General features: G+C 43.6%; 1 protein-coding gene across 25 annotated transcripts in view; it reads right to left on the bottom strand.

Moving 5' to 3' along the window:
• SULF1 (sulfatase 1) overlaps positions 1–12,180 on the bottom strand; it is a 181,128-nt gene that overhangs the window by 33,035 nt on the left and 135,913 nt on the right. For all 25 annotated transcript variants that reach the window (XR_014843703.1, XM_085022147.1, XM_085022162.1 and 22 more), the window contains 3 exons: positions 11,319–11,447; positions 10,991–11,047; positions 10,065–10,194 (listed from right to left, as the gene is read on the bottom strand). Coding sequence is in view for 24 of the 25 variants with exons in the window: in XM_085022147.1 (XP_084878273.1) it covers positions 10,065–10,194; positions 10,991–11,047; positions 11,319–11,447 (316 nt within the window). In the remaining variant the exon portion in view is untranslated. The remainder of the gene's footprint in view (positions 1–10,064; positions 10,195–10,990; positions 11,048–11,318; positions 11,448–12,180) is intronic.

Consider the following 12,180-nt stretch of genomic DNA (forward strand, 5'->3'; position numbering starts at 1 on the left):
AGAATTTTTGGTGACATAGCCTATTGGGGATACAACTGGCATTTTCCTAACCGTGTTCCTTGTTGATTTCCTCTAGGAGAGGGAAGAAGAGAAACCATATTTCTTCCTAAAGAGTAGAATTTAAACATGCCTAGGGGCTGGCACTGTCTCTGGCACGGATGATGTATCTTATAAGATCAAATTTACATACACAGAAGCATGCACACGTACAACACACCCACACAACCACATACAGACATAGACCCACACATATTCTTATATAACACAAGAGCCACTGACAAAAAAACCAATTATTTTCTGTACCGAGGACTCTCTCTGAACAAGTCACAGACCCTATTAGATAGAGTAATTAGCTGGAGGCTTTGAAAATCTTCTTAGAGACAAGCATACTAGGAATTTTAATGAAATGTAATTACCGCACATTGGCCACAGTCATTGTAGTGTTCGATATCATGACAATTTTTATGGCTGAGCAATAAAACCTTGAAATAGCAGCAACTAAAATGGTCATCTTACTTAGAGAGTTTAGAGAGGGAGGCAGGGAAAGAGAGATTTTAAAAGAATTACTCCGAAACATGCTGCAAGCCATTTATGGGCTCCAAATAATGAGACGGTTTTGCAATGCAGAAGAGTTGCAGGAATCCGATGAAAGCGGGAGCTCAGGTGAGGCTAATGGGATGTGGAGTCAGCCTCAGAAATGAGCTTTGTGAGACAAGTGCCCTCGCTGCAATACAGATGTCGCACCGCCTCGATTTTATCAGTGTTCTTGGAGTTTATCGGTAAACCAGTTAAGGGCCAAATCCAATTGTCTCCATTTTCTCAGACTACTCACTCCATCAAATTCCCATCTTGCTTTCTGGGACAACCTCACCTCCACCCTCCTCCTGCTGCTCTTGACTGATTAGTCTGGGCTGAGAATTTAGCGCACATTCATTCTTCAAATAATTTTGCACATCTCCCATGGACGAGGTACTCGATAAAACTGTTTCAATAATTATGAAGTTGTTATTGCATTTTCGTCTTTCCAACTACACTGAAACTTGAGAAAGGGCAAGGACCACGTCTCTGACTCCTGATTCATTCCCCAAGGCTAACTCAGCATCGAATCACTCTGTTTAGTAATTATGTCTCAATATTTTTGATGGATTGTATGGAACTTAAGGTAAATCACACCTACTGAAGAAGAGAAGGTTGGCTATTTTGGTCTAAGGAGTCACATGCTCAGCTGTTTGGGTGGAATCCAACCTGATGAGAAATGTCACTTTATTATCACCTCTTAAATTCTTACTTGATACCCAGTGCTGGTCTAGAGGGCTTTATATAAAAATGTATTCTGATTTAATCTTCACCATAACCTCAAGAGCTATCATAATTTGCTTACTGGAGTAGGATTTTGTGGCAGCGGCTATCACCTCCATTCTGCCCAGGACTTAGGAATGCCGTTTCATACCCAGATTGATGTGGCTCAGTGGGAAAAGGCTGGACTTTCAAGCTAGAAAGCCTGGAATTGAATATCAGCTTTATCATATTGCTGTGGATCCTGGAGCAAGTCAGCTACACAATCTGAGTTTTTGCTGAGTCACAAGCATTAGGGATATTAACAAAGGGAGGACTTAGCACATGGCAGGTACTCAGCAAAGGTAGCTGCTATTATTGTTATTATGATGATTTTTACACACGTAGTTTATTATGTAAAGAATTGGATCTAATGTAAACTTGATGAGATGTAGCCATTTTTTTTTTTTTTTTTTTTTCTGGCTGTCTCTGTGACATACGTGATTTCCTGGGCCAGGGATCGAAACTGAGCCATAGCAGTAACCTGAGCCACAGCAGTGACAATGCTGAGTCCTCAACGGCTAAGCCACCAGGGGATTCCAAGGTAGCCATTTTTAGTGGAGACAAGTATTGGACTAAGGATCTGAAGACCTCAAATTTAATTTTCTTTTACTAACTCTATGGCCTTGAGCAAAGTACAGAATCACTTTGTTCTTCCAGATTCCACATCTGGTAAAATAATACCAAGGATATGTCATGAGAATAAATTGAGTGTTTTCAGAGTTCTGAGGAAAAGATGTACTACAGAAATCCAGAGCAGAACTATTATAAGTGACCTTTAAAAATGGCTATCCAGTCCTTGGGCGAGTTATGTCCTCTGGTTAGAAACTGTCTTAAATGTTACTATTACTTAAATAATTACTATTTAGAGAGACTTTGAGTCCCAAAGATCTTTGTTTGAATGCAGACTTGTTACCTTCTAACTGAGTGACTTCGGTCACATGAACTTTGTCTTTGAAACTCATATTTACAACGGGCATGATATCTATTGTATTTATTTATTTACTTTTTTGTCTTTTTAGAGCCGCGCCTGTTGCATAGGGAGATTCCCAGGCTAGGCGTCAAATCAGAGCTACAGCTGCCCGCCTACACCACAGTCACAGCAACACGGGATCCCAGCCGCGTCTGCGACCTACACCACAGCTCGTGGCAACGCCAGATCCTTAACCCACTGAGCAAGGCCAGGGATCGAACCTGCAACCTCATGGATCCTAGTTAGATTTGTTTCCACCGAGCCACAACAGGAACTCCCATGATATCTATTTTATAGAAGAGTTTTCAGGTGTAAAATGTTCCATGGTAAATGCTTAGCACAATAGCATACAATGACGAAACTGGTTACTTCCCTTTCTTGAAGTAACCACTAGATGATCATTATAGTTTCTATGTTTTGAATTGCATGTATTTCTCAAATCGATTAAGAACATTCTGGGAGTTCACTGGTGGCTCATGGGGTTAAGGGTCCAGCATTGTCACTGTGGCCAGGGTTTGATCCCTGACCCAGGGAACTTTTCCACGCTGTGGGTTCAGCCAAAAAACAAAAAAGAGAGAATGTTCTGTATTCTTATTTATACCTATTTATACCCATTTTCACGAGTAAGAAAAAAAAATGTGGCTACCCTGTTTCTAGGTACACTGCAATGGAAGCTTAATTTTATACACATATACACATGCACATTAGTTCTCCATTATTATATGTCTTATTACATGGATTTGGTCCTAACACAGGTCACATCATGTTCTCTGAAATGTTACAACCACACAGTAATTTTCTAATAACCTAATTATCCTTTAAGCCAGTACCAATATCACTGAAAGCAGTTACCTGTATGCGGATGTGTATTTGGAATTTTCATCTGGGGTGGGAGTGGGGAAAATGGGTGAAGACACACATTTCCAGTTATAAAATAAATCAGTCAGGGGGATGTCACTGTACCACAGGGTGACTACTGTTAATAACACTCTACTGCATGTTGGAAAGTCGCTAAGAGAATAAATCTTTAAAGTTCTCATCACACACCCACAAAATTTAACTGTGTGTGTGGTGATGGATGGTAACTAGACTTATTCACAACATATATAAATATCAAATCATTATGTGGTATGTCTGAAAATAATATAGCATTGTAAGTCGATTACACTTCAGTTAAAATTTTTTTTCATTTCAACATGGGAATATGAAAAGAGCATATAAACACCGTCGTTCAAGCTGCTACTTAGCTCAGGCTATTGTTCAGCTTTCCCGCAAATATGAACTAGTCTGCTTGAGCTGAGGATATTTCTCTCCTGCTCTCTCTGAGATGGGATGGGGTTGGGGGGAAGGGCAGAAGAAAAAGCAGAAGAAAGAGAAAATGTTTCCTCCTTTAGATTGTAATCTGAATAACCGTTTGTCAAAGTCAGTGCTGGACTGTCAGAAGAAGTATGGCTCTTGCAGATGAGGGAAAAGAAAATTGGTGAATTGACCTTGGCCAACAGTCAATACCTAGTATTCGCTAAGTGCTTGCTGTGTGCTCCAGATGCTTAATCCACTTAACTCCTGTGCTCTTTATAGCGACCCCTGGAGGCAGGTGCTATTATTGTGCCCATTTTTCAGATGAAAAAACTAAGGCAGAGTTAGGTTAAATAACTTGTCCATGGTCCCATACCAAGCAAGCCGTAGACCCAGGATGCCATCCCCAATTGATGAGGACACCAATACAAAAGGAGAATGGTTTGGGGCAGGATGTGAAGCTTCAGGTGGGCCCCGGTTGAGAGGTTAGCACTTGGGAAGGCAGAGGCAACAACTTACATGCAGATGAGAACATTACATTTAAACGTCAGGGAGACAGGGGAACTGGACCAGGGCGGGTATAGTGGGGAATGAGATGGTGTAAATTCAATAAGGTGGGGCCACATTACATAGTTGATGATAAAGGTGTTCTTATGTTGGTTATTTAACTCTGTCAGATTCATTCAGAACATTATTAAATATTGTTTCACATTTAACCCTGCAATTTTACTTATTCATTCACTTTTTCTTGCTGCTGCATGCAGTGGCTTGATGTGGGATCTCAGTTCTCAGACCAGGGACTGAACCCTGGCTACAGTTGTAAAAGCACTGAATCCTAACCACTAGACCACCAGGGAGCTCCCCAACACTGCAACTTGTATTTTAAAAAATGCAGAGTACCCAAACATCTAAGTAGAAGCGCAGCTGTTCAGACTCTCCCTTCAGTGCAGGTTGAAGAGAGGCTGAGCCTTCTGTACTGGGTCCCTGTGCAGACCAGAGTTCAGCCAGAGGATGGCGCTGGGGCACAGGCTTTTTGGTGGGCTTTTCTGGAACCAGAGAGTCAGGGTTGGAGGGGGAAGTTTGAGAGGATGGCTACAAGCCATGCTGTGATCTTAACCAGGGCTCAGTGGGTTTCTGGAAACAGGGAACCCATTTCTGGCACACTAACAATTCTAGCCAGATCTTTCTGGTAAATGTCTTTTTATTCCTGCTCTGCAGCTGGTCATAAAGGGTCAGAGGGATCGATGGTCAGAGGAATAACTTACGGATGACAACATAGATCTTGGAGCTAAACCCGTTGACACTCAACAAGCTGCATTCTAATTTCCTTTGCTTGCTGCTGGGGTCCTTTTAGAATTTTAACAGATCTTTGATTTTCTATTGATACAATAGGAGAAAGGCAAAGTAAATTACAAAGATGCTGGAATCCAGCCACTCTATCAAAGGACATAACATTTGTTCTGAAAAAGGAAAACAAGCTGCTTTTTCCTCTTAGATGACAGAGACTATATAAAATGCACCTTAACATTAAATGTCTGGAGGATTTCTCTTCTAGGTAACTCCTATTTAATGAATCAATATCTATACCTAGAAAAGGAAATAAAAAACCCAGTAATGTTCACCCAACACGAATGGTTCTTGATCTTGGCTACTCATAGGAATCACTTCAGAGCTTGAAAAACCCCACTGCTGTCTGGGTCCCATCCCCTGAAGTTCTGACTTGCTGTGTCTGGGTTGGGACCCGAACATCGGCATGTCCCAAGCCTCCTAAGTGATTCTAATGGGCGGTCAAGGTCAAGAACTGCTATCCCAGATGCTGTCAGGGCTTCAGGGAGGTGAATACCATTGACAGTTTCAAAAAGAAAAATCTACTGTCTTCCACTTTTGCAGAGGCAACATGTTCTGGGGAAGAAAAGACTGAACATGAAGTGAAGAGATGCAGGTTCTGACATTGGGTTTGTCGTTTTCTGGATCTAAATTTCCTCATCAGGAAAAGGACATCATTCAACTAGATGACTTCTAAACTTCCTTTCCACCCTCCCTGATGTTCTAGGATTCCAGGTCTGGGTTCCATAACCCTGTAAGAAATAGATGCCTCAGCCTCACCTCCTGACCTGTTCATCTGATTGGTCCGAGGTGAGGCTGAACATCCATAGTTTCAAAAGCTCCCCAGTTCATTCTAATGTGCAGACAGAACTGGGCACCACAGATTGGCGTTCGCTATTGAACCAAAGTCTTCAGACGGCAGTTGAGATTGATTGATTGAGTGTGTGTGTGTGTGTGTGTGTGCGTGTGTGCGTGCACGCGAACGTAGTGTGTCTGTACATAAATATGCCTGGGGGTGTAACGTCAGCTGAGAGAGTGGTGGGAATTCACACTCAGATTCATATTAATTCAGGAACATGGCAGTAATGCAAACACATATGTCCGTGCCGTCTTAATTAGTCCCTGCTGGTTGTTCTGCTCACATGGTGGAGAAGTGATGCCAAGTGTCTGGGATTCCGGCCCATTTTAGGTCCCTGTTGGCTCCCTAGGAATGAAAACAACAGGTAGGATGGCCTGGAACCATATGACACCCCACATCCGACATTCGCTCAGTGCTTTCCAGCTCAGCTAGCGCTTTATACACATGATAGTGCTTTATCCTCCCAAGACAGAAGACAATTTTCTTTGTTTAGAGATGGAAAACCTGAGAGTCGGGAGAAACTGTCTTGTCCAAGAACACACAACTGAAAGGTAGCAGATGCCAGTATTCGAAGCAAGCCTTTGAACTTCAAATTCATCTTTCCTTTATTGACTCCACTTCCTACAGTTCCTGGCATTGATTCTGCCAATCAATCCTTGGGCGACCAGGCATGAGGGTTGGGAGGGGGAATTAGGAGTGAAGCTAATGGGGCTAATGGTGCTGATTTTCCCTCTACACCCCAGGGGGAGTCATACCAAAGAGAAGATTATGTTGCCTTGGAAGAAGGCAGTTAACCTTGGTGACAAGAAGAGAGGCAAGGCACGGGCCAGGTGTGCAACCCATGTCAAGAGAACTCAGGCAAGTTAGTTCTAGCCTTAAGCTGATCCTGAACAATCTCATTATTCTGGACTTCCTTCTTCCCTTCCAAGTCAGTGCCATTATAACTAAAAAGATAATCTTCAAAGCGGAGCCAGATAGAAAGAACAAAAAGCCAAATTATGAAGGTTCTACAGAAGAAACTATGACAGGTTGGAGCTACAGATTTGAAAACTGTCTTGAAGGGGCTCTAAATTTCCTTGAAGCTCTCAGATTCCAAAGCTATGGTTTGAGCACCACCTATAGCAGGAAATCAGCTTCAGGACAGAGGATAAGTCCTTGTTCCATTGCTTCAGGCACTTCTCAAAGAGATCCCGCCTAACATCTCATATATTTATGTGAGAGAATCCAAATTCAGGCTGATTAACATAGAAACCATGCAGCAGAGGAAAATTCCAGGGAGCCAGATATGAAAGCATTTCATGGGGGCAAAATAAGTTTAGAAAAGTATAATAAAACCAAGTGAAGTTTTTAACAGAGTTGGCATTTAACACACGAGGGAAGAGCTTGTGCCAAAGGACCATAATCTAGTTTATGCTGCATTTGCCCTCGAGGACATACATTAAAATTTCAGCGCAAACCATATGGAGAGGTTTGCAAAACTATACACTGAAAGATGGGCCATGTACCTTATTCTCAAATGGTTATAAGTCTCGCCACTTAGAGGGCTGGAATAGTAACAGGATCACCAATCTCCATGAGATAGATTTAAGGCTGAACATTTCCAAGCTCTTGAATAGAAGTCAAATGAGTCTATGGAGGCTGGCTCATAAAAATCATTTTAGTGCTACGAAACAAGTCTGAGGTTTTAGTCATAATAACACTTAGAGCTTCCATAAGAAGGATTTGAAGACTTCAAATTAAAATATAATGAATAGGTCTAAGCTTCTCCACGAGACACTTGAAAATTAAGACTTACTAGAATGCCGTGAAAGGCTGGTTTTATCCCTTCCTTCAACGCCCCCCCCCCACCTTTTTCTACTTCAAAGGAATTCCTGGGTACAGAAAGGCATGAGGAAATACAGAGAGTATGAGGGTCAAGCTGTTTATTATCAACGTCTATTCAATACGCTAGATGCCATATAGAACGAGAATAATAAGTGAGGCCATTTTATTAACAACTGGTTTATCCATTTTATGTGTCTCATACCTTGAACCGGTGCTGGCTAATCATGTGGCTATTTAAAGGTCAGATACATTTAAAAAAAAAGATTCCCAGAAGAACTGAACTTCTCTTCACCTAGTTAATGAAATTCACTTTGGAAGGCAAGCAAGGGGTTTGAGTTTTTGTTGTTGTTATTTTGCTTTTTCTTTTTAGGTCCATGCCCATAGCATATGGAGGTTCCCAGGCTAGGGGTCAAATCGGAGCTACAGCTGCTGGCCTACACCACAGCCACAGCAACGGGGGATCCAAGTCGAATCTGCAACCCACACCACAGCTCACAGCAATGCCGGATCCTTAACCCACTGAGTGAGGCCAGGGGTCGAACCTGCATCCTCATGGATACTAGTCGGGTTCGTTAACCGCTGAGCCACGAAGGGGACTCTCTTGAATTAATTTATGGATGCCCCAATTGCAAAAGGGGGCTGGCTGAGGCTTCCTCACTAGACAGATATGAGGAATACCTTGAGGTAATACATATAAAATCCTGCGTACAGTGCCTCACCTAAGACAAATGCTTGAATAAACGTTACCCTCTTTTCCAATTTTGTTCTAAGTGGCAATAATTTAGGCAGAAATTTAGTCCCTCTCATCATGATATAGTGTATTTCTCCCAGCTGGTATAGATTTCAATCAAGAGTGCTTAAAATAGTTTGTGTTCCTATGTTCCCACTTTCCCTAAAAACAGGTCTGTGCTAATTCATCACATGGTAATTCTTTTTTAAAACTATTTTTTAAGGGCCACACTTGCAGCATATGGAGGTCCCCAGGATAGGGGTGGAATCAGAGCTATAGTTGCTGGCCTACACCACAGCCACAGCAACTCGGGATCTGAGCCCATGTCTACAACATACACCACCGCTCATGGCAATGCCAGATCCTTAACCCACCGAGCGAGGCCAGGGATCGAACCGGAGTTCTTATGGACTTTAGTCGGGTTCATTACCGCTGAGCCACAACAAGAACTTCCTAAGTCTTTAGCTATTATTGGTAACGGTATTCTGGGCAGCCCTCAATTCTCCAGCAATATTTCTGTTAATGAAGAGGATCCATTTTAATGAAATATTTGATGTCAGAAATTCTGTGAGCACAGATGGAAACAATAAACAAATAGAATATGGTTTTTCTTTTCCTTCCCCAACCTTGGTCCTGGATTCTGTCCTCCTTTCTGGGTTGGATGACACGTGACTTTTGTCCAGCGTGGGAAGACCCGATTATGTCTCTTGGGGTGGTTCACTTCCCAGAGGCTTGGCATCTTCCCATGGTCTCTTTCTCTCTCTCTTTTTTTCCCCTGCTTTTTAGGGCTGAACCCATGGTACATGGAAGTTCCCAGGCTAGGGGTTAAAACAGAGCTACAGCTTCCGGGCTACACCACAATCACAGCAACGAAGGATCCAAGCCGCGTCCACGACCTATACCATAGCTCACAGCAAGGAAGGATCCTTAACCCACTGAGCGAGGCCAGGGATCAAACCTGCAACCTCATGGTTCCTAGTCGGATTCGTTTCTGCTGCACCAGGATGGGAACTCCCTTCCCATGGTCTTGGCCCTTCTTGATAACCAGTTAAGAGGGGCCTCAGGGATGGTGCTTTATCCTGAGATGGAACCAGTCTTTAATCTTTCTTTTTTCTTTTCTTTTTTTTTTTTTTTTTTTTTGTCTTTTTTGTCTTTTTGCCATTTCTTGGGCCGCTCCTGCGGCATATGGAGGTTCCCAGGCTAGGGGTCCAAATCGGAGTTGCAGCTGCCGGCCTACGCCAGAGCCACAGCAATGCCGGATCGGAGTCGTGTCTGTGACCTACACCACAGCTCACGGCAACGCCAGATCCTTAACCCACCGAGCAAGGGCAGGGATCGAACCCACAACCTCATGGTTCCTAGTCAGATTCGTTAACCACTGCGTCACAACGGGAACTCCTGATCTTTCTAACCAGACTCTCCCTGTCACAGATCTGCTCTCTTGAACTGATGTTGGCTAATTGCGTGGATACCTACAAGTCTCTCTGAATGCACTCTCTCTCTTCACTGGAGGACGCTCAGGCTCAAGGAGTGATGAGGAGACCCAGCTTAGACCAGTTAGACACTGCTCCGTCAGGGAAAAGGTCTCACAGGGAGCATTCCACGACTACGATGAGAAGCTTATCTATACATGAGTGTACATAATCTTACAGGTTGAAAATCTTTTACATTTGAAATGGAGAAGCACATAAGTGGCGGTGCAAAAAAGCCGTGTCACTCACCTGCCCAGGTTGTTCACAGGCGGTCTGGTACCTGGCCTGCTGGCACAGTTCTTTAACCCTCTCATATTTGGGCAGGTGATTTGACTGTTGGATGTTCTTGTTGGAATCTTCCTTCTTACGCAGAAATTTCCTTTGACAGAAAGGGGAAAGCCTCTTATAGGAAATGTGATCTGAAATGACCTTTGCAGGGACCTGCCTGTTCTTTTTCTCCCTGTCACATGACCTCACATTCTCCAAACAGCAAGAAATAGACAGTGTGGCTCTACCCATGGGAGTTCAACATTTCATGAATCCCTGGCAAAAATTAAAAGCTGGGTACTATGAAGAGGAGAAATCAGGAGAGGAAGAATTATTTTCTCCAAAAGCATTCCTTTCAAAACTTGGGGCATACATGTTTTTAACTTTATAGGCTCAAAGTTCTTTTTGGTTATAATGAATGATAGAAATGGTTTTCTCTTGCTCAGCGTAAATATGGAGAAAAACAAAGACAACGGGAATTACAAATCAAAAGCGGAACCCCAGAAGTGACTATGGAGCAATTGCAATCTGATATATTTGTATATTCAAAACGAGGAAAGGCATATAAGGAAAAAAAGCAGAAGTGTCAGGCAGAACTTGGGAAGACGGTTGAGAAAGTCAATATTCTGGTCCATTTAGGAAACCAGGCAGAGAAACGCAATGGTAAATTCATAGCCATATAAGGGCTGCAGTCTCATCTTATAAAAATTTAATTTTCTTCACAATTCTGATGCAACGCTCATTGCTCTGCCGGCCAGTGGAGGATGAGCAGCAAATCATTCCGTCTTATGACTAGGTTTACGAAATCCACACGCTTAGGAAACCAAAATGAGGGGAAAAACATTCTCAGCAGGGAGAGCTGCCCACTAGGACTGGTTCCCAGAAGCACCCCAGAAACCAATAATTACCCTCTTTCCACGAGGAATGTATCACGCCAAATTTTGGCCTTCTTGTTTGTTCGAAACCTGAAAGCAAAATAATAATATTTACCATTGGCATCCGGGCGTTTTTCCAAATGGATCAGTGGTAACAGTTTATTTAAAGCAACACCTCTCACTCCCCGCAGACCAGGACTGCGTCTCCATCAATATGCTGTTTACAAACAGCCGAAAAAAAGTCTCAGCTCGGGGCGATCCTCAGGGGCAAAGCCTATTTTGCCTCCACTTCTTCCAGCTGCTGGCCACCTCTGGGAGCTGGAGTGCCCGGCGCTGGCTGAGGGGAAGGACATTGACGCACCTGTTACCTGGTTTCTCCAGGTCCAGAAGCTTGAGGACAGACTTGCCATCCACGTCGGGAGGCGTGTCGAGCCCAGCAATGTCCAGGATGGTTGGGGCCAGGTCAATGTTTAGAACGATCTGTGGGACTCTGCAAAGGGACAAGTGGTTACATGATGGAGCCAGCACCAGTGGAGGGTGCCACTAAGCCCTTTCTCCATCCCATGACTCACTGGCCCTCACTGCTTCTCAGCCTCTCCATTGGTCCCCCTAGGGATGGGAGGGCTTCTGAGTGGTTAGCAGGCAGGGTGGGACAAGATTAACCAACTCTCACAGTGGGTCAGGCTGGAAAAATGCCTGCATCCCTAAGCCCTGCCCTCACGGCAGACACTCTGGGACCTGATATTTGGTTTTTCTCCGATGTATACTTTCTTTTGAAACCCGACAGCCCATCACTTCTCTGTTGAACTGGGGCTTTGCAATCAGTCTTCTGAAAAAGGACACAAGGTTTTTATACTTGAATTCAGTCCTTGCAACCTAGTCTTTCAAACAGAAAGCCTTCTAACTGTAGATCTGATGATCCTCCAGGGGTGTCTAATGATCTGAGAGACACAGTAACATGCTTCAAAGTGACCCTGTTGACTGCCAGCCCCTCCCCCAAGGATGCAGATAATGCAGCAGTTGGAATGAGTGAGATGGGGTGGATGTGACTCAGAATGTCTAAGACCTGAGCCCCACTGCTGCTACTTCTAGGACCAGTGTGCATACATGGTCTGTGGAGCTTCTTCCCTGTGAAATCAGGGGTCCAGGCAGGGTGCTCATTAAGGGCTGATCCAGCTTTTGAATTTTCCTTGCACTCTTTTCCTTCACCCTTTTTTTTTTCC

This window comes from Sus scrofa, chromosome 4 (genome assembly GCF_054392235.1).
Source record: "Sus scrofa isolate SSC_HxYL_T2T_F1_AM1 chromosome 4, Sscrofa_HxYL_maternal_Yorkshire_Landrace_v2.0, whole genome shotgun sequence".
Lineage (NCBI taxonomy): Eukaryota > Metazoa > Chordata > Mammalia > Artiodactyla > Suidae > Sus > Sus scrofa.